This window comes from Poeciliopsis prolifica, unplaced genomic scaffold (assembly GCF_027474105.1).
Source record: "Poeciliopsis prolifica strain line A6 unplaced genomic scaffold, Auburn_PproV2 SCAFFOLD018, whole genome shotgun sequence".
NCBI classification, from domain to species: domain Eukaryota; kingdom Metazoa; phylum Chordata; class Actinopteri; order Cyprinodontiformes; family Poeciliidae; genus Poeciliopsis; species Poeciliopsis prolifica.
The window spans coordinates 9,701,875-9,721,734 of record NW_026562393.1 but is presented as its reverse complement, the minus strand read 5'-3'; the positions used below and the strand labels follow the sequence as shown (position 1 = coordinate 9,721,734).

Here is a 19,860-nt window from a genome sequence, read left to right as displayed (position 1 = left end):
CGTAGTTGAAATTTTAAACAAATACACGCTTCAATAAATATTTAGTTGAAAAGCATGTGATTAATAAATATGTTGTAACTGACAAAAACAGTAGGTTTATGGAAGTGCAAAAGTGCCATAAGTAGGCTATATCATGAGCTACTAATAGTGAAAATATGTAACAATATGGTAAACAATTAGAAAAATATTTTAATAAACCATTAAACTAATGTAAAAATTAATTATTTTACAGACCAAAAGTTTGGAGTAGTAAGGTGGTCCAAAAATTTCAATACGTAATTAAAAAGGTAAACGACTGAATTACCTCACAAATATTTAACAAGAGAAATGTATCATTAATAAATTTGCAAAGTAGATGCAATTATTTCACTAGGCAATTATTTATTCTGATGCAATGCAGATTTGTGAACGTCTATAAAGGTCACAATTTCCTAAATTAAAATGAATAATTAAATGTGTCATAAATAAACAAATGCACATATTCAAATGAACATACAGAAAAATACTTATGTCATTAATGAATGACAAGTATTTAATCAGAAATACATTGTGTTTCTGATTAAAAAAAATACTTGTGAATATATTTGATTAGTTTGCAATCGTGTATGGTGTACGGAGGCCTATAAGTGCCCCAGTAACATTTTCTAAAATAATAATAATAATAATAATAATAATAATAATAATAATAATAATAATAATAATAATAATAATAATAATAAAAAAAACATTAAAACATTTTTTGTTCAGTTTTTAACTTTTACATTTACAAAATCCAGATATCACAATTTTGCTACATCCTGTGAATATGGAAGTCTGGAGGTTCAAGTGTCCCACATTTCAATAAATCCATTTATCCATCAAGAACAAGTTAGCATCCATCCATCCATCCATCCATCCATCCATCCATCCATCCATCCATCCATCCATCCATCCATCCATCCATCCATCCATCCATCCATCCATCCATCCATCCATCCATCCATCCATCCATCCATTTTCTGGGGGAAACCTTGAAATATATCTATACACATGTATCACATTTACTTATGTAATTATGGTTCAATTTCTTTAATTATGCAGTTTGATACCAACAAACATGAAATTTATTGCATATAGAATTATGATTTTTTTATTTTGGTACTTTTGGCACTTGATTAAGAAAAATATATATATATATATATATATATCAATACATAAAATATGGATCATGATCGTAAAGGGAAAGAAAACTCCACGATGTCCACTCAAAGGCTAAGGATGAAAAAAAATACCCGGGCTGCGACTGAGATCAGAGTCAGGGTGCAATTGCCTAAACGAGTCAATTGAACTGAGCTAAGCAGAGCGTCCTGTTTGTGCTGCCAGGCTTGGCACAGGTGTCATGTGGGCGGACGGTGCCAAAGGTGGCAGAGGCACAGATTGCAGAGAGGGAGCAGAAGTCAAGGAATAAGAAAGGGAATGAATAATAAGCGAGAAAGCCAGTGGGAGCGGGCTTATCGTCCCCATCATATTATTGATGCACAGTTTAGTAACTAAGGAACAAGTTCTCTCTATTTTTACTGAAGCAGACAAAATGTTCTTCCCTATTCTCTGATAAAAATGTAGCCAAGGCCAATGTGGAACAGGTTTCACACAAATATGAAGAATCAGCACAGACACTTTTCATTTACTAAATTAGCATACTTCCACTTTTCAAATCACAAGGACTTTCTTAAGGAACAAGCTCCAGTTGTCATTTGGTCTACAGTTAATCCAATAAGATGTTTTCTTTTATAAAACAGTCAGAAACCAAAAATAAGTGGGTGATGATTTGTATAACTGTGGGGACTGGTGGCCTGTCCTGGCAGCCGCTAACAAGTTGCCATCCAGTATTGCAAGGCATCATGGGATGCTTTTCATCAGAGCCAAAGATCCCATGTCCCTGTTGAAGAAATGCATGGATGATACTGATGACACATGATGCTGCCACTACCAGTATCACTGCAGGGATGGTGTGTTCAGGGTTGTTTTCTGCATTTTGCATGTAGTTTGATTTTATTCTCATTGAACCGGAACACTTTTATCTTTAAGTTGTGTCTCCACATGAATTGTGACAAAATGATACAATTTCTCGCAGGTTTCTTTTAACAAAGAAATGTTTTCTTTTTGTCATTTTTCTGAGCTGGTGCTGTCAGCAGCTCCTTCAGAGTGACTAAAAGCCTCCTGTAGTTTTGCCATTCGGTTTCCATATTGACTTCTGACCTGACTCCTACTTTAACACTTCACAACTTTATCCCAGTTATAATAAAAATGTCCATGTTATCTCCCATTTAATTCATCATTAAATATGAATTTTTCATCTTCCAAAAAAGGAAAAATCCCTCATTCACATCTCTAGAAGTAAATCAATTTGTCATACTGTTTTTCAAGAGCAAAATAAGAGGACAATAAAGTAAAACAAATAAAATAAAAAAAAGCACTTTTTTCATATTAAATGTAAAAGTAAGACATTACCAGGAACTTTGACGATAATTGCCTTTGTTTACAAAGAACATTTCCAGGTTGTCATTTTAGGACTTTAATATTTTTGATGTGGGTGACACCTGCTGGTAGCAAGAAGCCATTACAATTTGACTGGTGAGATCTATTCATAAAGACACAACTTTCCACGCGAGTGACTGGTGGCTGTGGAGGGACATGCCGTTTGCTTGCTTTTTGCTGATAATAATAAACAGCTTCGTGTTTTCGTAACTTTATGATTCCACACCGAGGAATTTTATAAACACATTGAGCAACTGTTATGCCAGCGTTTTTAACCGTGAAGTAAAATGAAGACACTGAAACAAACGCTAACTGTAAAAAAACGTAAATAACAAATCGTTGCCTTTTGGTGCCCTCTCGTGGTGACTTGCTGAAAATGCAAATTGATTAAAGAAATGTGCGTAGTGTTACGGTTTTTATTGCTCCTAAACTTACTGGAAAAGGAGTTGACTATGATTATGAAAAATTCAGTTAATAGTAAAAAAAAATTTCCCCCAATTTGATTTAAGTTTTGGAGTTTGGTGATCTGGATCTCCCTCTAGAATATCTGCAGCATTTTTCTGCGAATACTGAAGGGTCTGAGGTTCCACATGAAACTAGTGTTCTACATGAGGCCTACACAGAACAGCTGGAATGATATTACACAGAGCTGGGCTTTTTTCACATCAAAAAGCAGCTGAAAAGACCTGGATTTTATTGAGAGGTATCAGAGTAAAAGGGGCAAAGCATCAGTATGTTGCCCTATCTCACAAAATCAAAATAAGAATCATTGACGTTTATATAAAAAAATAGAAAAGTCACTATTTATGAGATTTATCTTGAAAAATGAAATAATAACTAAAGACAATAATGCTAAATATGATATAGATATGTAATGAAAACATGACCCGCAACTGTGTCGCTTGCGGAAACTTCTCACTCAGCTCGCTTCAAACGACATTTCCAGTTCGCCCACTTTGAGTTTTGAAATTCCGACGGCAGCTGAAAGCATCACAGAGCCCGGTTTTCTCCTCGTTATGTAGAGCAGGTCAGTAATCACAGCGGGACGTGCATCTGGTCAGAGAGCGGGAGAGGGGAGGGCAGGAACAGCGCCAGAGAGTCAGAGGAAGCTGGAGAATCTGCCACTTTCAGAGAGACTCGAATATTTTTATTCTGCTTCAATTTGACCACAAGCTGCACAGATAGTTCAGTCGCTGCTGCTGCTGCTTCGACCTGGGTTTTAAAGCCGGACATTCAGCTGCGGTGAGGTGACAGGTTGGATGCCATGGACCCGCTGCTGCCCTCAGACCCGGAGATGACGGAGCGAGAGGCGGACAAGGATGCGCGGAGGAAGATCCAGTTCTCCGTCCCGTCCTCCGTCCCTCTGCAGTTGGATCCGCGACAGGTGGAGATGGTGAGGCCCCTCGGCGTGATGTAAACCTGTGTTTGACACCTGCAGGGACCTTTAAATGTTTCAAGTTTCAAAGTGGCCAATACGGTATTTTTTGAAAGACGGTGGACCGATGTAAAGTTTACCGCGATATATTAAATTAAACGCAATACAAGCGAATCTCAGTCAATTGAAATAAATTTAAATATTTCAGTAATTCAGTTCACATTTTAAGTTACACAAGTTGTAAGTAAAACTGTACGCATGGCAGTTTAAAAAACAAACAAAAACAAAACAAAACAACCTTTTAGCCATTTTACATATTTTCTCTGCAAACCAAACAAATTAGTTGGAGAAAAACAAACAAAAAAGTTGCAATAAACTTTGTATCTAATTCTTTGCTGAGGCTCAGTTCACCTGGTCAGTTTGGTCGTTTGGCTCCTTTAGCTAAAGCCAGATGTTGTAGAGAGGTTACAACAAATCAGAAATGATCTCAAAGGTATCAGTCAGGAGAAGGAAGCCTAATAAGGAGTGGTTCTTTTAATTCAGATATATATCTAAATGTTGCAGGATAGTAGCTCTTGAGGAATAGAGGTATTTCAAAGAAAACATTCAGTCCTGACTAAAATCGCCTGAAATCTTTTTGTAAAAATGTGTTATGGCTGGATGAAGCAAAATGTAAACTTTTGGGCCACACTTCCATTACCAATGACTCCAACTATACATCCATATCACTTTCAGCCAAAACTGAAAGTAAAGTTTCAGTTTTGGCTTTGCAGAGTTATAGTCCAGGACAAAATCAGACAGAAAATTACCTAAAGACGAATGTGGACGATACATTTGGAGACCTTCTGCAAAATATAGTCGGGTCAAGAAGTTACTCAACCTGGCATTTTAATAAGGGTGTGTATGTAACGGTGGCAAATAATCAAGCGAGACGTTGTGATTGAGTCCGCAACATTTTCATTTAATGATAGTTCCAAAGTAACTTCGTTAGCAGGACCGCTACACAGCTGTCAGAAAACGAAACCGTCGTCTCCTAGGACACTGACTCCCATCCGCAGCCACATCAAACTGCGACACAACTACTAAATAACGCACACGCAAAAAAACACAAAACAGAATTAATCTTCCTCCATGAACTCCACCATAGAGTTATTCTAAACTATTCTAAGCCAAACTTTCTCCTTCCATTCAACTTTCTATTCTTATGGTAGGATACAACACCCATTAGTTTCTTTAGCAAAGACCTCAAAAGAACAAATGTGTATTTGTGACATGGTGAGGTCAGATCAAGGTCATAATAGCGGACATTTAATTACAATTTTTATTGGTAGTTTCAGATACTTTGCTGCTTTTGTTTTTGCAGGCATATTCCTGGTGCATGAGACTTTTAAAGAAGTTTGAGGTTAAATTGCTCTTACATAACAAGCGAGCAAGACTTCACCAAACTCCATTTCGCTCCACATTACCCTGTGGGCAGCAGCTCTAGGATTAAGCTGAGCTGTGCTGCCTTATAGTTTTTGGAGCCTTTAAAAGTAATGAGAGTTGTCTGCCCTTCAAAAGAGTGGAGGATGAGGAGGAAATGAGGGATAAAGCATCTGTAATGCTGAAAATGAGATTTGTCTGAGCATAGCAGAAGCACCATAAGCAGATATGTGAAAGGAAAGAAGGTCACGTTTTTACTCATGTAAATGGAGGAGCTGCTGTGTGTGTGTTTGTTATGTAAAACGAGCCTCGAGCCTGAGGCTGAATCTTTCTAAATCAAGTGCAGGTGAAACATGCAGGCCTTCAGAGGAAGAAACTGCACTTGTGTAAGATGATGGCCATTAATTGTGAAGCAAATTTTACATTTTTCTTTCGCCTCAAATAGTCCTAAGACTGCACTTTGCTGCCTGGAGCGAAACCTTACTGATGGAGACAGGTGCCATGTCAGCGATGCGTATAATTTTCCCTAAGTGGACGATGAGAAACTTTTCAAAAAAACATCTGTTTGGAAAGCTTGTTCTTTCCTGGAATGTATAAATAAACTAATAAATCAATCATCACCAGCCACTCAAATACTTCTTGCACATCTGCTGTTTATAGCTTGTCCCCAGAGTGTCGGACTACTTTCTTTGCCCCTTCTAGAGCAGAAACGTGTCATCGTTTGCTTTAGCACCCTCCAGTTACAGAGGCTTGCAAAAGTGGCTTCAATTAGTCCTTGGACTTTTTCACTTGTTGTCACATTAAAACCAGAAATAACAACGTTATCTCATTTGGATTTTAAATAATAGACAGAAGGAAAGACATAACTATAAGGTGTACGTTACACACTCTATATAATGTCAACTGCAAATAATAACCGGCAGAACTAACCTAAGTGGAAAATAGAGTCGATCTGTTTGTAATTGTTCAGTAAATGCTTCAGGTGGAGAACATCAGAAAACCAAAGATTACAGTTCATTACTCCAAAGATTGACTTGTGAAAGAACGTGGTTTTTGATCACAAAGTAGAAAAAAATATTACTTTTTTTTCAGTTTTTTTTTAGCATAAACTAACACTCCTCACCTTTTTTTTAAAGAACAGTTACACATGGATGGTGGTGGCTGCATCATGCTGTGGGAAGCTGATCAGTGATGAAATATCGATACAGATAAATGCAGATCAGTACAGGAAGAAAAGCAGTTTGATATACATACAGTTACAACTAAAACCGTGTAATGAATTGGAATGAACTCATATTCATGGGTTAAAATGGTCTAGTCCAAGGGTGTCAAACTCATTTTCATTTTGGGCCAAATCAACATCATGAGTGCTCTTAAAGCTCTTCAGTACAAATAAGACAGTTTTTGCCATTTTTGAGAAATGGTCAAAAATCAAAACTAAAATTCCCAAATATTAGCACAAAAAGTGCAGTGATTTGTTGATTTTGTGAGAATTTTCATGATAATTAAAAAAATTAGAATAAATAAAAAAATAGAATCTTTAGTTAGAATCTAGAGGGCAACATAATCAAAGTCCAGACCTAAGTCTTCTTGTGAACACGAGTCAATGACATGTATGCTGTCCATAAATCACTTTTTCACTATTTTGTATCACTTCATTAATGGAAGTCCTATTAAAAAAACATTATAAAAATGTAAAAACAAGAAGTATGAACACTTTTGTCAGACACTATGCTGTTATTTGGATCCCTGATTGAAATATCTGAACCTGATCTTTGGTCCTGTTTACATTCTCACATGCATGTGGTTCAGATTCAGTTGTTTCTTTTCACCTTGTTAGTATTCATTTAGTCTTTCCATGCATTTTTCCACCAATCGCTCAAGTCAGTTTTCCTTCCAAGAAAACCGTTTTGTCAATTTTTATGCTTCTCATCATGATTAATTGCTTCTGTTTTTAGCTTTTCATGTTTATCTTTTCATTTTCTACTACATAAGTTGTTTAAACTCCTGGTTTTCCTAGGTGATCTGGTTCACTGCCTTGACTTTCCCCCTGGACTGAGAATTGCCACCACCTGCATTTCATTAGTTTTGACTCCTGGGCCTCCGTTGTTCAGAGTTGGTTCATTTTCGTTATGGTTCGTTAACTCTGCTGCTTTGCTAAGCCTTGTTGTGTTATCTTAAGCTTTGGGAGGTTCATTGATCTATCTGAGTCAAGGGTGTCATTTTCTTTTTGGACCAAATCAAGATCATAAATGTCCTTAAAGGGCCGGTTGTGCCTGAATGTGTTGATAAAATCCATTAAGCTGTTAAAACCGAAATAAATTCTTAAAATTAAATATCTTTTCAGCCCCTCCATTTTGCGATTATTTTTGTGACTTTTTTGCAATAAAAAAGTGTTTGTGGTTGTAATTTAGAAATATCTGCACTTATGTATGATAGTAAATGACTCGTTTTACCATTATGGATTATAGCTCAACATTAATTAAAGCTCAGGAAGTTGTTTAGTGGAAGGAATAAATACTGCCACCTGCAGGTGGAAGTGAACTGTCACTTAGATCCAATGTTTTTCACCATTTTTGGAAAAAATCGCCAATAATCTTACAATTATGCATTACGTAAAAAATACAGGAATTTGTTGGTTTTAGGGGCCAAAAAAATGTTAGATTGTTCCCTGAAGCAATTCCAGAGGTCACTGAGTACGGCCATGTTCAAGTGCATGGAAGTTACTCGACTGAATGAAGTCAGATAGCAGTTCCAGGAATTTGGTCATTGTTTAACGCCTTGAAATGGAGCTCAGCAGTTTAAGCACTCTTGTGACCTTCTTATTTTACAATATATCCCAGTTTTCTAGCAGGCAGTTAACTATTACAGCATTTTAAAAAGAGAAAAAGCATTAAAGTTCAGAAAGAATCAGCCAAGGAAGGCTACAGATTAAAAAAAAGATTAGCTGGAGATGACTGAGGCCTGAATTAAGGGCAAGGGCAGTTAAAGACAAGAACTAAATTCACCCCAGAATATCCGAGAGCTCCAAACACGAACCGACGGGAAGTTTATTAGTTTATAGGAACGACAGAATATTTGTTTGGTCATCAGTTAATAAGCTAAAAATAAAAAACACAAAATAGCATTTTGCATGCATCAGAAATTGTATGAAGTGTTGAATAGTTTTATCCAGAAGTTCTGGAAGTGGGAATAATACTTAGATTTTCATTTGAGATGTTTTTTGATAACTAAAGCAAGTCACATGTTCAAGGAATTTTAAAAGTAAGTTAATAAATAAAGTCAAAAACTGAATACTTACAGCACTTATCCCTTTTCAGCATTCTTCATTAACACTTCTAGAAATGAAGTGAGAATTGCTAGCCACAAATGGAGAAAAGCGGCAAACCTTCCAGACTACCAAAATGACTTCAGAGTGCAGAAAAGATCACAACCAGAGACATTATTCAACAAAACGCCTCACAAATATTCAGAAAGTTATTTCACTGGTGCAACATTACAGGTTAAATACAAATGAAACTTTTGTTTCATCTGTCCTTTAACAGGTTGCAGGCTAACTGAACTCCACACAGGATTACTAAGAGTAAAATAAAAGCATTATGTGAACACAACAAGGGATTTATGCCTCCACCCTCGCATCTTTACTACTAAAGGGATTGAGAATCTCTCTAAAAGCCTCTTTTGGAACCAGTACTGACCCCACTCTGCATTTATGTTTTATAAGTGTTGTGATTTTAGGCTCTAGAGGTTAAATGTTACTCTTAATCATTGACTAACTCTTACTTGTTGCACAGAGTGTGGAAGTTTGATTTTAGTTAACAGGAAGATGAATAAAAACGGCAAACATTTGAGTAATCCTGTACAAAAATATGTGATGAAATGTCTCGATCCAACTGTCTTTACTTCAACCAACAACACAACAGTCATAGTGATGCACAGCATGTCAAAGCAGATGGGCTAAAGCGTAGAAATAAACCACAGAGAGACGCTTCCTGTCAGATAACGACAAAAAACTGAGGCTATTTGTTCACTAATATTAGGAAAAAACAGACTGCAAAAAACTTCACCTATTTTCAGCTGCAACATCCAGATCAATGGGTCAGAATTGGGTGTAAACAACATGAAGTAGTTTTCTCTTTAGCCTATGTAAAATGCTTCCGAGACTTAAAAATTAGCGTAAAACTTTGTTGATATTCAGCGAAAGTTGAATAAAGACAATTACGTATTTGTGCTGTTTTCATTAGAAAAGAAATGCAATTGAAATCACGCATTAAGACATTAAAAACCATGCCGCGTCATAATCCTTCTACCACTTCCTGTCGTGTTCTTCGTCTATTCTGCCAGTAGTAACATCCGATTTTTGATCAAATGTTTGATCAGACTTGTGTGATGTGAATTAAGAGATAAAGTTACGGTTTGTGAAGTACATTAATTGTGATTTGACCAAAAACCCACCTTGCCAAAACTTTACATTAATGTTTTGGAATTGACATTTTTTCATTAAGAAAATGTATTTTCTCGATTTTAAGGTTATTGAAAACGCAGTTATTTTCTCTATCGTTCAACAATTGTTGACCAAATCCTTGATATGTAAACAATAGAGCCCACAGTCCATGTCATAGGATCTAAAACAATATCTTGAATAGATTTTAATTCTCAGTTTTCCCAATAAATGTTTGTAAAATTATTTTATTTTGTTCAATCTTCCCTTTCTTTGCTTGGAAACAATCAGCGTTTTTACCCAGGACCTTTTTTTTGTCAAAGACTAACTGCTGGCCGACTGTAAAGTCATCAGTCTTTTCATTGATTGTGTTGCCAGAAGATAACATTACAGTATCAAGGTTTCCCCCGGAAAACTTGATAAGCCCGGTGGTTGGGCTCCAGGGTAGTTATTCATCCATCAGCCTGTCGTGTTTTTGATTTAAAAAATGTTTGAAGTTGACAAACAATTTTAAAATATCACTTGATAATTATATTTCACTAAAATATTGGAAGATTAATACCTGAACATCTACTGTAAAGTCTTAAAAAATGGAAGCATTTTAAAAAGACTTAAATAAATAAGCAATGCTGAGCCTAGTGGGGGCACAAGAAAAGCCTGGTGGCCCGCCAGGCTGATAATACGCTATTACAGGTCTTTTTTATTTGTCTACTGTCAATTTCTAATTAAAAAAAGCCGACCCTTTGACTTTCATCTGGAAGGAATATTGACTGAGTTCGGCAGTGTTGAAAACCGAGAAACATTCAGGTGTAGAAAGGAAAACGCAGGAAAACACAGGATCCTGCCAGCAGAATCCGTCCCGTAACCTTGTTTCTACTACATGGAAATGTGTAATGTGCTGAATTTCTAAAACCAAGGAAAAACATTCCACTTCCTGCTGTGTACATGTGTAAGAAAACACTTTACACAGCCTTTACCTCCCACTGGTGTTTTTGTATCTCAGTTTTTCACAACAACATTCAGTATGAGTTTGACCTTTTGCCTCCACTTGCAACAAAGGTCTATATCTCAAAAGCACTCAAACAGGCACTCAAACAAGGTACTGATTTTGATTTCTATTTTTTTTTGTGATGCTTTTAAATCATATTCTCAAATATCAGCAGTACATTAGGTTGAATTGCAAGATAAATTTGTGAAACGGAGGGAAGCAGAAGCAGTAGGAGGAGCCGCCCACAGACATCAGTGTACTTTGCCTACACTGATGTCCTTCCTTCTGCAGGTGTTCAAGCAATACAATATTACTTGTACTAACACTCATGTTTTTAATGTAGAAAACATTTAAAATTGAAAGCATTTCATGGACATTACAGCAATGCACTGAATCACTAAAGTGGGGAAACTTTACCTAGTTTATCGAGTTTGTCGTCTCTCTGCTAGGAACTATTTTTGGGCAAGTTGCTAAGAAAGAGCTGGATGTTTGTTCTGCACTTCATAAGTTGCATAACTTTTGTAGTCGATGACTCACGCTGCTTTGTAAGTAACAAATAGCTGTTATGTATCTCCTTGCAAGAGAAAAAAAAAGACAAGAAAGGTAAAAATCAAAGTTCCACCAGTGATAAAAAACATACAACAAAGCAAAACTTGTGTAGTGTTGGAAAGAACGGCGTTATAAACAAGATATTTACATTCTCATCGTCTAACATTAAATCAGACAGAATGTTTCCTGTTTTACGTCAGAATTACCCAAATTAGTTCAGTTTGTTATATTCCAGATGAAAGAGTACATTTTTAAATATTTTTTTTAATATAGTTAAAAAATTGGTGTGTATTAAAAATATTCAGGAGACTCCAGTAGGTTTTATTAAATATTTTGATTTAAAAAAAATCACATCTGTAGATGAGTTTGAAGGTTTTACCCTTTGCAAACTTTTGTAAAGACATCTGTGAACATCGACATGTCTGATGAAGACTTGGGTAGAAATGCCTAAAGATCACCAAGTCATTCGTTCAAACAATTATATGCATTATGGACGACATGATAGGCCATGACATCATTTAGGAAAGAAACAAGTTTGTGTTTTGGTGTGACACGAGAGCCCCAACTCCAGAACAAAAACCAAAAGTCCTGGTTGCAAACTCATAAAAGATGGAAATGTACGCAGCCTTACACACTGCAGTTTGATACAAGCAAATAAAGACAAAAAATTCTCTTTTTGTCTTTGCAAAGATTCGACGCCGGAGGCCAACACCTGCCACTCTCTTCAAACTGACAGACCCGCCTTCACCAGAGGAAGACAGCAGCTCGCATCAGGTATCACCGAGGAGTTACAAGTCAACCCACAGAACTTTTATATTAAACTTTAATCTTATTTCATGATGAAGAGCTGCAGATTTGATTTCTTTTGCTACTCTTTTTTTTTATTACACCATTACACTGTGTGGAAATTGGGTGTTTTATAAAGAAAGTATGTAAATGGGAGACAATTTTTTTTCTAAATTTAACCTCCTACTCTCGAGTTGTAAAGATGCAAAACATTTTTAGGAATGAACATAGAAAACATGTTGAAAAAGATGCTCTCTTTAAATTAAACTAAGGCTAATTTTTTTTAAATTGTCAAAATAATTTCAAATGAATTCGAAGATTTGCGACCTCCAGTCTAACTGAGATATTCAGAAAAGACTAACTGGTGGAAACTTCCAGATGCAGCTGTAATTTTAGTAAAAAGTATAATATTTAAAGAGGCTGAATGCAGGCCACACTTTTCAGATAATAATTTGTTGGGGAAAAAAAATTTAAAATTATTCATTCTGCAAGTTTTTTGTGTTGGTTCTACCTCATAAAATCCCAACTAAATACAAGTGAAGTTTGTGGTTACCACATGATAAAAGTTAGGGAGATTTGCAAACTTTTGTATGTCTGAAAAAGCAGACCAGCTCTTCTGTCCGATAAGTTGACTAACTCATTTAAAATCCTCGTTTTAATTTCTGTTTATTTATGAATTTGAAATATAAAATGATAAGTAAGTAAAATGATTTACAAAACAAAGTTTTAGTTGCTTTCTCTGCTAGACATGTAAATGATAAAACTCCAAAAATATTTTTTCTTTCTGTTGATTTACAAAAATAGCAACCTTTCCGTGTCATCCCTTCCTCTGCTTTTCATTCCAGCCATCAGTCACAAATAAAACACATCTCTGTTTTATTGTTCATTTTAATTTTTTGGATGTCATATACAAAAACAAGACAATGTTGGGCTGTTTTATCCCCCAGATGTTAACGAAAACATCTGTCTGCTGCGAACAGTGATTCTCATTCATTGCTTCCACAGTGGGTTCTGGGTGAAAATGGATCCACGAAAGCCAAACTGGTTCATATGGCGACTTACCAGCCACCCTCACTTAGAGGTAATTTTTAAATTATCTTGCAAATGCGTCTTCATTCTTTTATACATACCACAAACCTAAATAAAGAATCCAATGCTGAGTTGGAACATGTCTGTCAAAAACGGTCTGGTTTCTGTGTCACTTGTGAGAGTGGATCAGTGTGCCATGTCAGATTAGGAGCTAAAACAGCTGCGGGTCCATTCTGGATCATCCTGGATTAGGGGCTGCAGCTGCAACATGCTCTCTTTCACATGCGCAGATGTGCGGCTGTTAATGCTAGCAAAAATATTTCTCTGTTTGTTAGTAGGGGAATAAGTTTAAATTTCCTTTTAGCGTATCACAAAGACAGCAAAGTGATCTCTGTGAACTGCTGCTTTGTTGCTGGATGTTAATAATGTTGGCCAGAGATGATAAAGAATTGGGTCATGATTTTAAATATGAAGGTACCGTTTCCGTAAGGTTTTTTTGCTTCTTTGATCTAAGGCATGAAAATAACAACAACAAACTGATTCTTTAATTTTTCCATAAAATGAAGAAATTGGTCAAAAACTTTTAAACGCACTGTGCAAATCTTGAGGATATTAAGAAATCTTGCTCTTCTGATAGAAATGTTGCTAGATGCAGTACTTTTACAGCAGAAGACTTAAATGAAGATAACACCTTTGAAACTGAATTTTTACGTTTTGCTTCCATTAATGCACAAAGTAGAATTAGCGCTGCAGTACAGCAAGCTGTCACAGGAAGCTAGAAAGGAAGCTTAAAGCTAGATGTTGCCTCAAAAGTCTTTTTTTCTCTTGCTGTTTGGCAGCCATGTTAGCAGATAATTGATGAGCATGTATGGAGGACCGGAGTTAAAAATAAATGCAGAAATAAATAAATATGTGGAGAAGGTCAACACATGCACGAAAACAGTGAAACAATTTAATAATTTATTCATATGTTAGTAGGACAGTTTTTCCAAACATGCTGTTGGCCCAGGTTTTGTCTCTCGGGTTTATTTCATGATCTAAGCTCTGCTGTTTTGGAAAAGTACGGCTGGAGGACCGAATGAAATGATTAGCTTCCCTTGTAACATTGCAGATGAAAATAAATCGTTTTATAAGACATTAACGCTGTCAGTGATGAGCAATTACTGCTGATATGGATACCTTAATGAAGATAAGGTATTATAACTACGTTCCTCTAGCAGCGCATGTAGAAATAATTTGGTTAGTTATATATAATTATTTTATATTCAATATGTAGGGTAGTATCGCTTAGGTCACCCCCAGACCCTCTGGAAAGGTCATAGATCACCTGAGCTGGTCAGATGACTCATGTTCTGGATTACGTCATATATGCAGATGGTTTGTTTTGGTATTTATCTGTGACAGAAAATAGCAGCACTACAGACAAAGACAAGTTACATTTTAGCATTAGTTAGATGACCATGTTAGCTAAAAATGAACTTTTGAGAACAAAATCATTGCAGATAAGGGTGTAAGTATGTTTAGAGGTCAGTGTGTTGATTCAGTCCCTAAACAACGTGGTCTGAGTCTGATTGAGCACTCGAACATGGTAAATTCACCATCTTTCATTTTCCTCTTGTAGCCCAAACTTCAGAAACATGAGCCCTTCCATCTGTTGTCTGTTAGCGTGAGTTTCTGTTTTGCTGATTTGTGTTTGCAGCTGTCCAGATGTTGGCTGAGGCACACCTGAAGTCTCTGGACAGAGAAGCGCCCTCTTCTGGAGAGGAAGAGGAGCAACATGATGATGATGATGAGGAAAAGCAGCAGGCAGCATCAGTTACAAGTGGGTGGTTCACAGTTTCCCCTCTAATTCTGAAGCTTTTACTGAATAAGAAGTGATTTTCCATTTAAAACTTCTTTCACACCAGATCTAAGAGAAGAAAGCAAAGCTTCAACAGTTTTTTGCGAGCTGCTGGGAAGTTCAGCCGCAAGAGCCGAGACCACAGAACTGGAGGAAGGAAAGGGGGAATGACAAAAAGACGACAACTGGCCAAGAGAGTTTGTGGAGAATGCACATATGCAGCACATGCATGGACATTTTTTGCGTGTTCATGGGTGTACATATGTGCTTTTTAGGTCTGCAGGTGTGTGCATGCATGCAACAATGAAGCTGAAAGTGGAAAAAGAAAGAGCAGAGGAAACATACAATCATCGGGGAAGAATATAAATGAGCAGATATGGGTTAAAGTTTAACCTGAGACAGCCAAGAAAGCTGGAGATATAATCCATGTCAGCTGTAAACGCATCAAATCAGGAAGACCATGTCAGACTTTTATCTGTAGGTTACTTTATCTTGGCTACAAATTGTAAATTAAAATGTTAGTCCACATACACCAAAGTGCCACATAAATAGATTTAACATTTACATCAACTGCAATAACCGCTACATATATATGTTTGGTCATAGATGATCAGAATTTCACTCATTTCACAGTGGAGATGCAAACTTTGCTGAATATTTGCATACGAGGTCGATGGAGAAAAGAGGATGAATGACAGATTATCACATCTGCACAGCTGCCATATTAATAATTATGGGGACTAATCCGACCAATCATGATAATGCAGCCATGTTTATCTGCTGGAACATTAAACAACAGGCTTTTGTAAGATGGTCACTATAGCAAATGTGATCAACTGGCATCGGAAATCTCACACAGTTAAATAAATTACCTGAAGAGCACGAATGGTCATTTATTAATCTGTATATAACATATTAACCTGTGTATATAACTAATGGATTCATTCTTAATAAACCTATACAAACAGGTTGTTGCTTTAAGTGGGATTGAACAGACTGCCTGTAAAAATTACACAATAAAATATTTTTCTTCGTGTAACGAATGGTTGTATATTTTGTCTTTTCATTATTTAAAACACGTGTCAAACTGAAGGCCTGTGGGCCAAATGTGGCCCGCTATAGATTTTTATGTGACTCTCTAGATGCCAAATTACATGAATAAGTCCTTCCAGTTTTTCAACAAATGTGCAAAATTCACACAAAATCTACAAATTCTCACATTTTTACTCAATTTTTCTCAAAATTAACCAAAATCATTGGGCTTAAGTGACTGCTGCCTCGGCCTTGATGCAAAATGATAGTCTGTGATTGATAAGGCCATTAATGAAAAGATTCATGTGACATCACACATTAGCACAAATATGAAAATTCTTTACAAATATCTATAAATTAGCAGCACAAAATTTGTGATTTTGGTTGCTAAAAAAACCCACAAAAAAAAAAAAATTGCAAAATCCTGGATGGAACAATCAGTGAAAAAAGACGTTCACACTCACTGGCTGCTGAAACAAAAAGTTGTTTATTGATATTTTAATAGCTGAATTGCACATTCTGGCACAACTGGCCCTTTAAGAACATTCAGATTTTGATATGGCCCAAAATGAAAATGAGTTCAAAATCCCTGAACTAACACACTGAAGTACCAGTAACCAGAAGAAATCTATAGATTTTTATCTCCGTATGTTATGGTGCAGCCTTTACTTCTTCTCCGGTGGCTCTACAACCACTGAATTTTTGAAACATGCGAAACACATGTTTTTCTGGCTCTGGGAACTCAGGGATGCAGTTGGTTCAGGAACTTATTATGATCCCAAAATAACACATCAGGATGGAAAACCAAACCCATTATGACAATCTGAAGAAGCCTTTTGGATGAGAAGTGAAGCAAAACAAGAAGCTCTGTTATTTTCTGTCTGTATTCCAGAACTTCAGGATTGTTACTTACTGACTGTGAGTCTATAGGTAGAACAGGAGTGACCACACCAGGAAGGGTTTCAAGTGGGCTCCCATTAGACTTCATTGTTTGAGTTTGATTTTTAGGTGTAAAAAGCTGTAAAGTGTCATCTAGTGCTTAATTTATCCAATTGCACAACCTTACACACCAGAAATGCAGTAAAACATAGCTTTCTTTTTTATATTTGCTCTAAATTATATATTTTATTTATGCTTTTTATGTTTTCTCAGTATCTGGATAAACATATATGGAGCATATTTATATAAGCGAACAAGATAGACATTGCTTTTTAATAAGAATATAACACAGAATAGATAAAACTCCTTTAACTTTTACAAATGACACAAAATGTTTTGACAACTGGAGGTCTCTGTGTCAGCGGTAGTGGCCGTATATCACCAGCAGGGGTCAGTCTTTAACTGCGTTCCTCACAACTAAAGCTAGAGAAACTTAGAAAACATTTTTATCTTTGAGGATTATTTTTCTTTCTCCAATTACATTTAAACTAACTTCTCATTGCAAGAAAAAACAAATGTGGATTTATCTGAGTGCTCAACTTATATTTGACTAATAAGCAGCAAAGCCACATCTATGCCGGTGACCCCAATTAATCCTTCCTCGCCTTTGCGAAGAACACCCCAGTCACATCATCAACTCCAACCTGCATATCCTGAGGCAGAGTGTAGACTTCAAGCCTGATCAGGGTAAAACCGGTTTCCCTCAAACTATCACAGACCTGGGCTTCATTCAGGGGGACCACAGGGATCCTCACCCCTGGACCACCGAAATAATAACTCTCCCCCAGGGCTCCGATCAGCATGAGGTGGCCTCTGGGACGAAGCAGCTTCCCGATGTGACCCAGCGCCCTGGTGAAGGCGGGGAGGTCGGGGCTGACGCTCTCCAGGCAGAAGCAGGACACCAGGCAGTCGGCCCCGGTTGACGGGAGCGAGTCCAGAGCCACAGGCTGGGAGCAGTGCACGTCAACCGGGAGGACGTCTGACACGACCTGACGCAGCCGGGTGGCTTTCTCAGGCCAAGCTGAGGACCTGAAAACAGCGCATAACAATCATCAACTTGCATGCAATCAGGCAACACTGAGAGTGTCGTGTAATAAGCATTCATATGTGTTTTATTGTGATTATGTGTTAGAGGAGAGACCCAAACTCCTTGAATCATTGTTCTACTGCTTCAAAACACTTAAGTCAAATTACTGGATCATTGACAGGATTTTGTAAAACTTGACCCCACTTAGAAGTTAATTCATAAGTTTTATTCAGGTTTTTAACACCCCTCTCAGTGCTAAAAACCTAACACTAAAAAAAGGAATAAGAATTATAGTGCTGTTTTGCAGAGATTTATGTGAATAAATACCACTATTTTTGTGATTAAAGTCCTAACTACAAGTTAAATGCTCAGAAAAATAAAACTGAGCTGTTTAGCCTTCCTGTTATCTGCTGAAAGTCTTGCTCTCTCTCACTATTATGAAGCGCATCTCGGTCAGAGTAAGTAATGTGCTACTTTGTGTTATATAACTCAAAGTAGCACATTACTTAAGCTAAACGTTACCCTGTGCACAGAATTACCCGTTACTGGTAACATCACACAGTGAGGATGCTTTTATTCAGTGGTATTTAACCAATTTTAAACCACAAATTCATGATATTTTAATATTTTATAGTTCAACGCAAACTAGTGCATCATATTGAAGTGGAAGGAAAAAATATTCATAGTTTCCAAAGAACTTTTGTATTTGTAAAAAATGAGAGTTTTGGGATACGTCTCCACCAGTTTGGCACATCTAATGCCCAAAACTGTTGGCCAGGGTTATTTGTAAATTTCCTAAAGCTCAGTCCAAAAGGATGGTGAACATCTGTGAGCGCAATTTATAGTCTCAACACACGCTCTCAATTGGAATCCACTTTAATTGGATAATTCTGACATTAATATGCTTTACATACATATAAATAGCACACTGTCTGAGTTTTTCTAAGTTTTCCCTTCAGTTCCTAACATTGCACTACTTTGCGTTGGTCTGCCGCATTTAAACATGAGGTAGTAATCTGTCAAAATATGCAAATCATTTCTTTTTATCAAGACACTTTCATACCGTCGGCCCTCCAGCTTGCAGACATGTTCCAAGTAGGGAGTCCAGTCCAGGCTGCATCCTCCCTCATCCTGCAGCCAGCGCCGCAGCTCCCGTCGGTTGATCTCCAAGAAATCTGTCAGGATCACTTTGTTGAAAACTTCACAGCCACTCATCACCTGATAAAAAGTGGGACCTGATCCGATGTCCACCAGGAGCTCACCGCTCACATCCCCTGGGAGGAAGTGGGAGAAGAAAAAAGAAGCACAGTTGCTGCAGAGACGCTTTAGAGTAGCACAAAAGTTCAACATTTCTTAAACACGTCAGATATGATTTTAGGTGAGTTCTGATCAAACCGTAATAACAGGTTAACTTGAATGTTTCTATTCGCACAAAAAAAGTACAAAGACGCTGCATTAAAACTTTTGACAGTACACAAAAGTTATAGTGAGATGGTGGCACATCAGTACTATGGAAATTACTTTATGACAAACATATTACCTTCAGTGAAAGCTCTGTGTAAACAGGCCAGTTTCCAAGGCACTATGCTGTCTTTTCTCGCAAAATCAGCGCGTGGTGGAGTGTAGTTGTACTGCAAATATGCTGCAGGATCAAATTTCTGGTAGCAGGTGGCCATAGCTGCGATGCTGTTCTCTTTTCCCTTTTCCTCCATCATGTTTCCTCACCTCTGTCTTTACAGTCGGTCCGTGTTCAGGTGTGCCGCTGCCACTTGAAAGTTGACTTTTATACCTGTGTGTGTCAGTGTATCCATGCTGTTATGTGTGCGTATGTGCTTCGGGCCACTCTTGCAGAGATAGCGATCCTGATTTTTTTTTCTTTTTGGCCCATGCAGCCTGATAGCATTTGTTCACTTGC

The 19,860-nt window shown here is 37.1% G+C and overlaps 2 protein-coding genes across 2 annotated transcripts; one reads left to right on the top strand and one right to left on the bottom strand.

The window, feature by feature from the left end:
• Positions 1-3,569: 3,569 nt before the first annotated feature.
• LOC129368104 (protein phosphatase 1 regulatory subunit 1B-like) lies at positions 3,570-15,973 on the top strand. The gene is made up of 5 exons (XM_055042950.1): positions 3,570-3,910; positions 11,983-12,066; positions 13,084-13,159; positions 14,807-14,929; positions 15,015-15,973. The coding sequence occupies exons 1-5, from the start codon at positions 3,782-3,784 to the stop codon at positions 15,116-15,118; spliced, it is 516 nt and encodes a 171-aa protein (XP_054898925.1). The 5' UTR covers positions 3,570-3,781; the 3' UTR covers positions 15,119-15,973.
• A 474-nt stretch (positions 15,974-16,447) lies between these two features.
• On the bottom strand, positions 16,448-19,686 carry LOC129368118 (phenylethanolamine N-methyltransferase). The gene is made up of 3 exons (XM_055042968.1): positions 19,486-19,686; positions 19,009-19,219; positions 16,448-17,947 (listed from the first exon to the last, which is right to left on the bottom strand). Exons 1-3 carry the CDS (start codon positions 19,658-19,660, stop codon positions 17,509-17,511), a joined length of 825 nt encoding a protein of 274 aa, XP_054898943.1. The 5' UTR covers positions 19,661-19,686; the 3' UTR covers positions 16,448-17,508.
• Positions 19,687-19,860: the final 174 nt, after the last annotated feature.

Bases quoted from the DNA above. Each gene is read 5' to 3' on its own strand.
- LOC129368104 (XM_055042950.1), top strand. From the start codon at position 3,782: ATGGACCCGCTGCTGCCCTCAGACCCGGAGATGACGGAGCGAGAGGCG. The intron at 12,067-13,083 runs GTATCACCGAGG...TTGCTTCCACAG, and splicing joins AAGACAGCAGCTCGCATCAG to TGGGTTCTGGGTGAAAATGG. The intron at 14,930-15,014 runs GTGGGTGGTTCA...CTTTCACACCAG, and splicing joins GCAGGCAGCATCAGTTACAA to ATCTAAGAGAAGAAAGCAAA.
- LOC129368118 (XM_055042968.1), bottom strand. From the start codon at position 19,660: ATGATGGAGGAAAAGGGAAAAGAGAACAGCATCGCAGCTATGGCCACC. The intron at 19,220-19,485 runs GTAATATGTTTG...ACTTCCTCCCAG, and splicing joins ACACAGAGCTTTCACTGAAG to GGGATGTGAGCGGTGAGCTC. The intron at 17,948-19,008 runs GTATGAAAGTGT...CGCTGTTTTCAG, and splicing joins TGCAAGCTGGAGGGCCGACG to GTCCTCAGCTTGGCCTGAGA.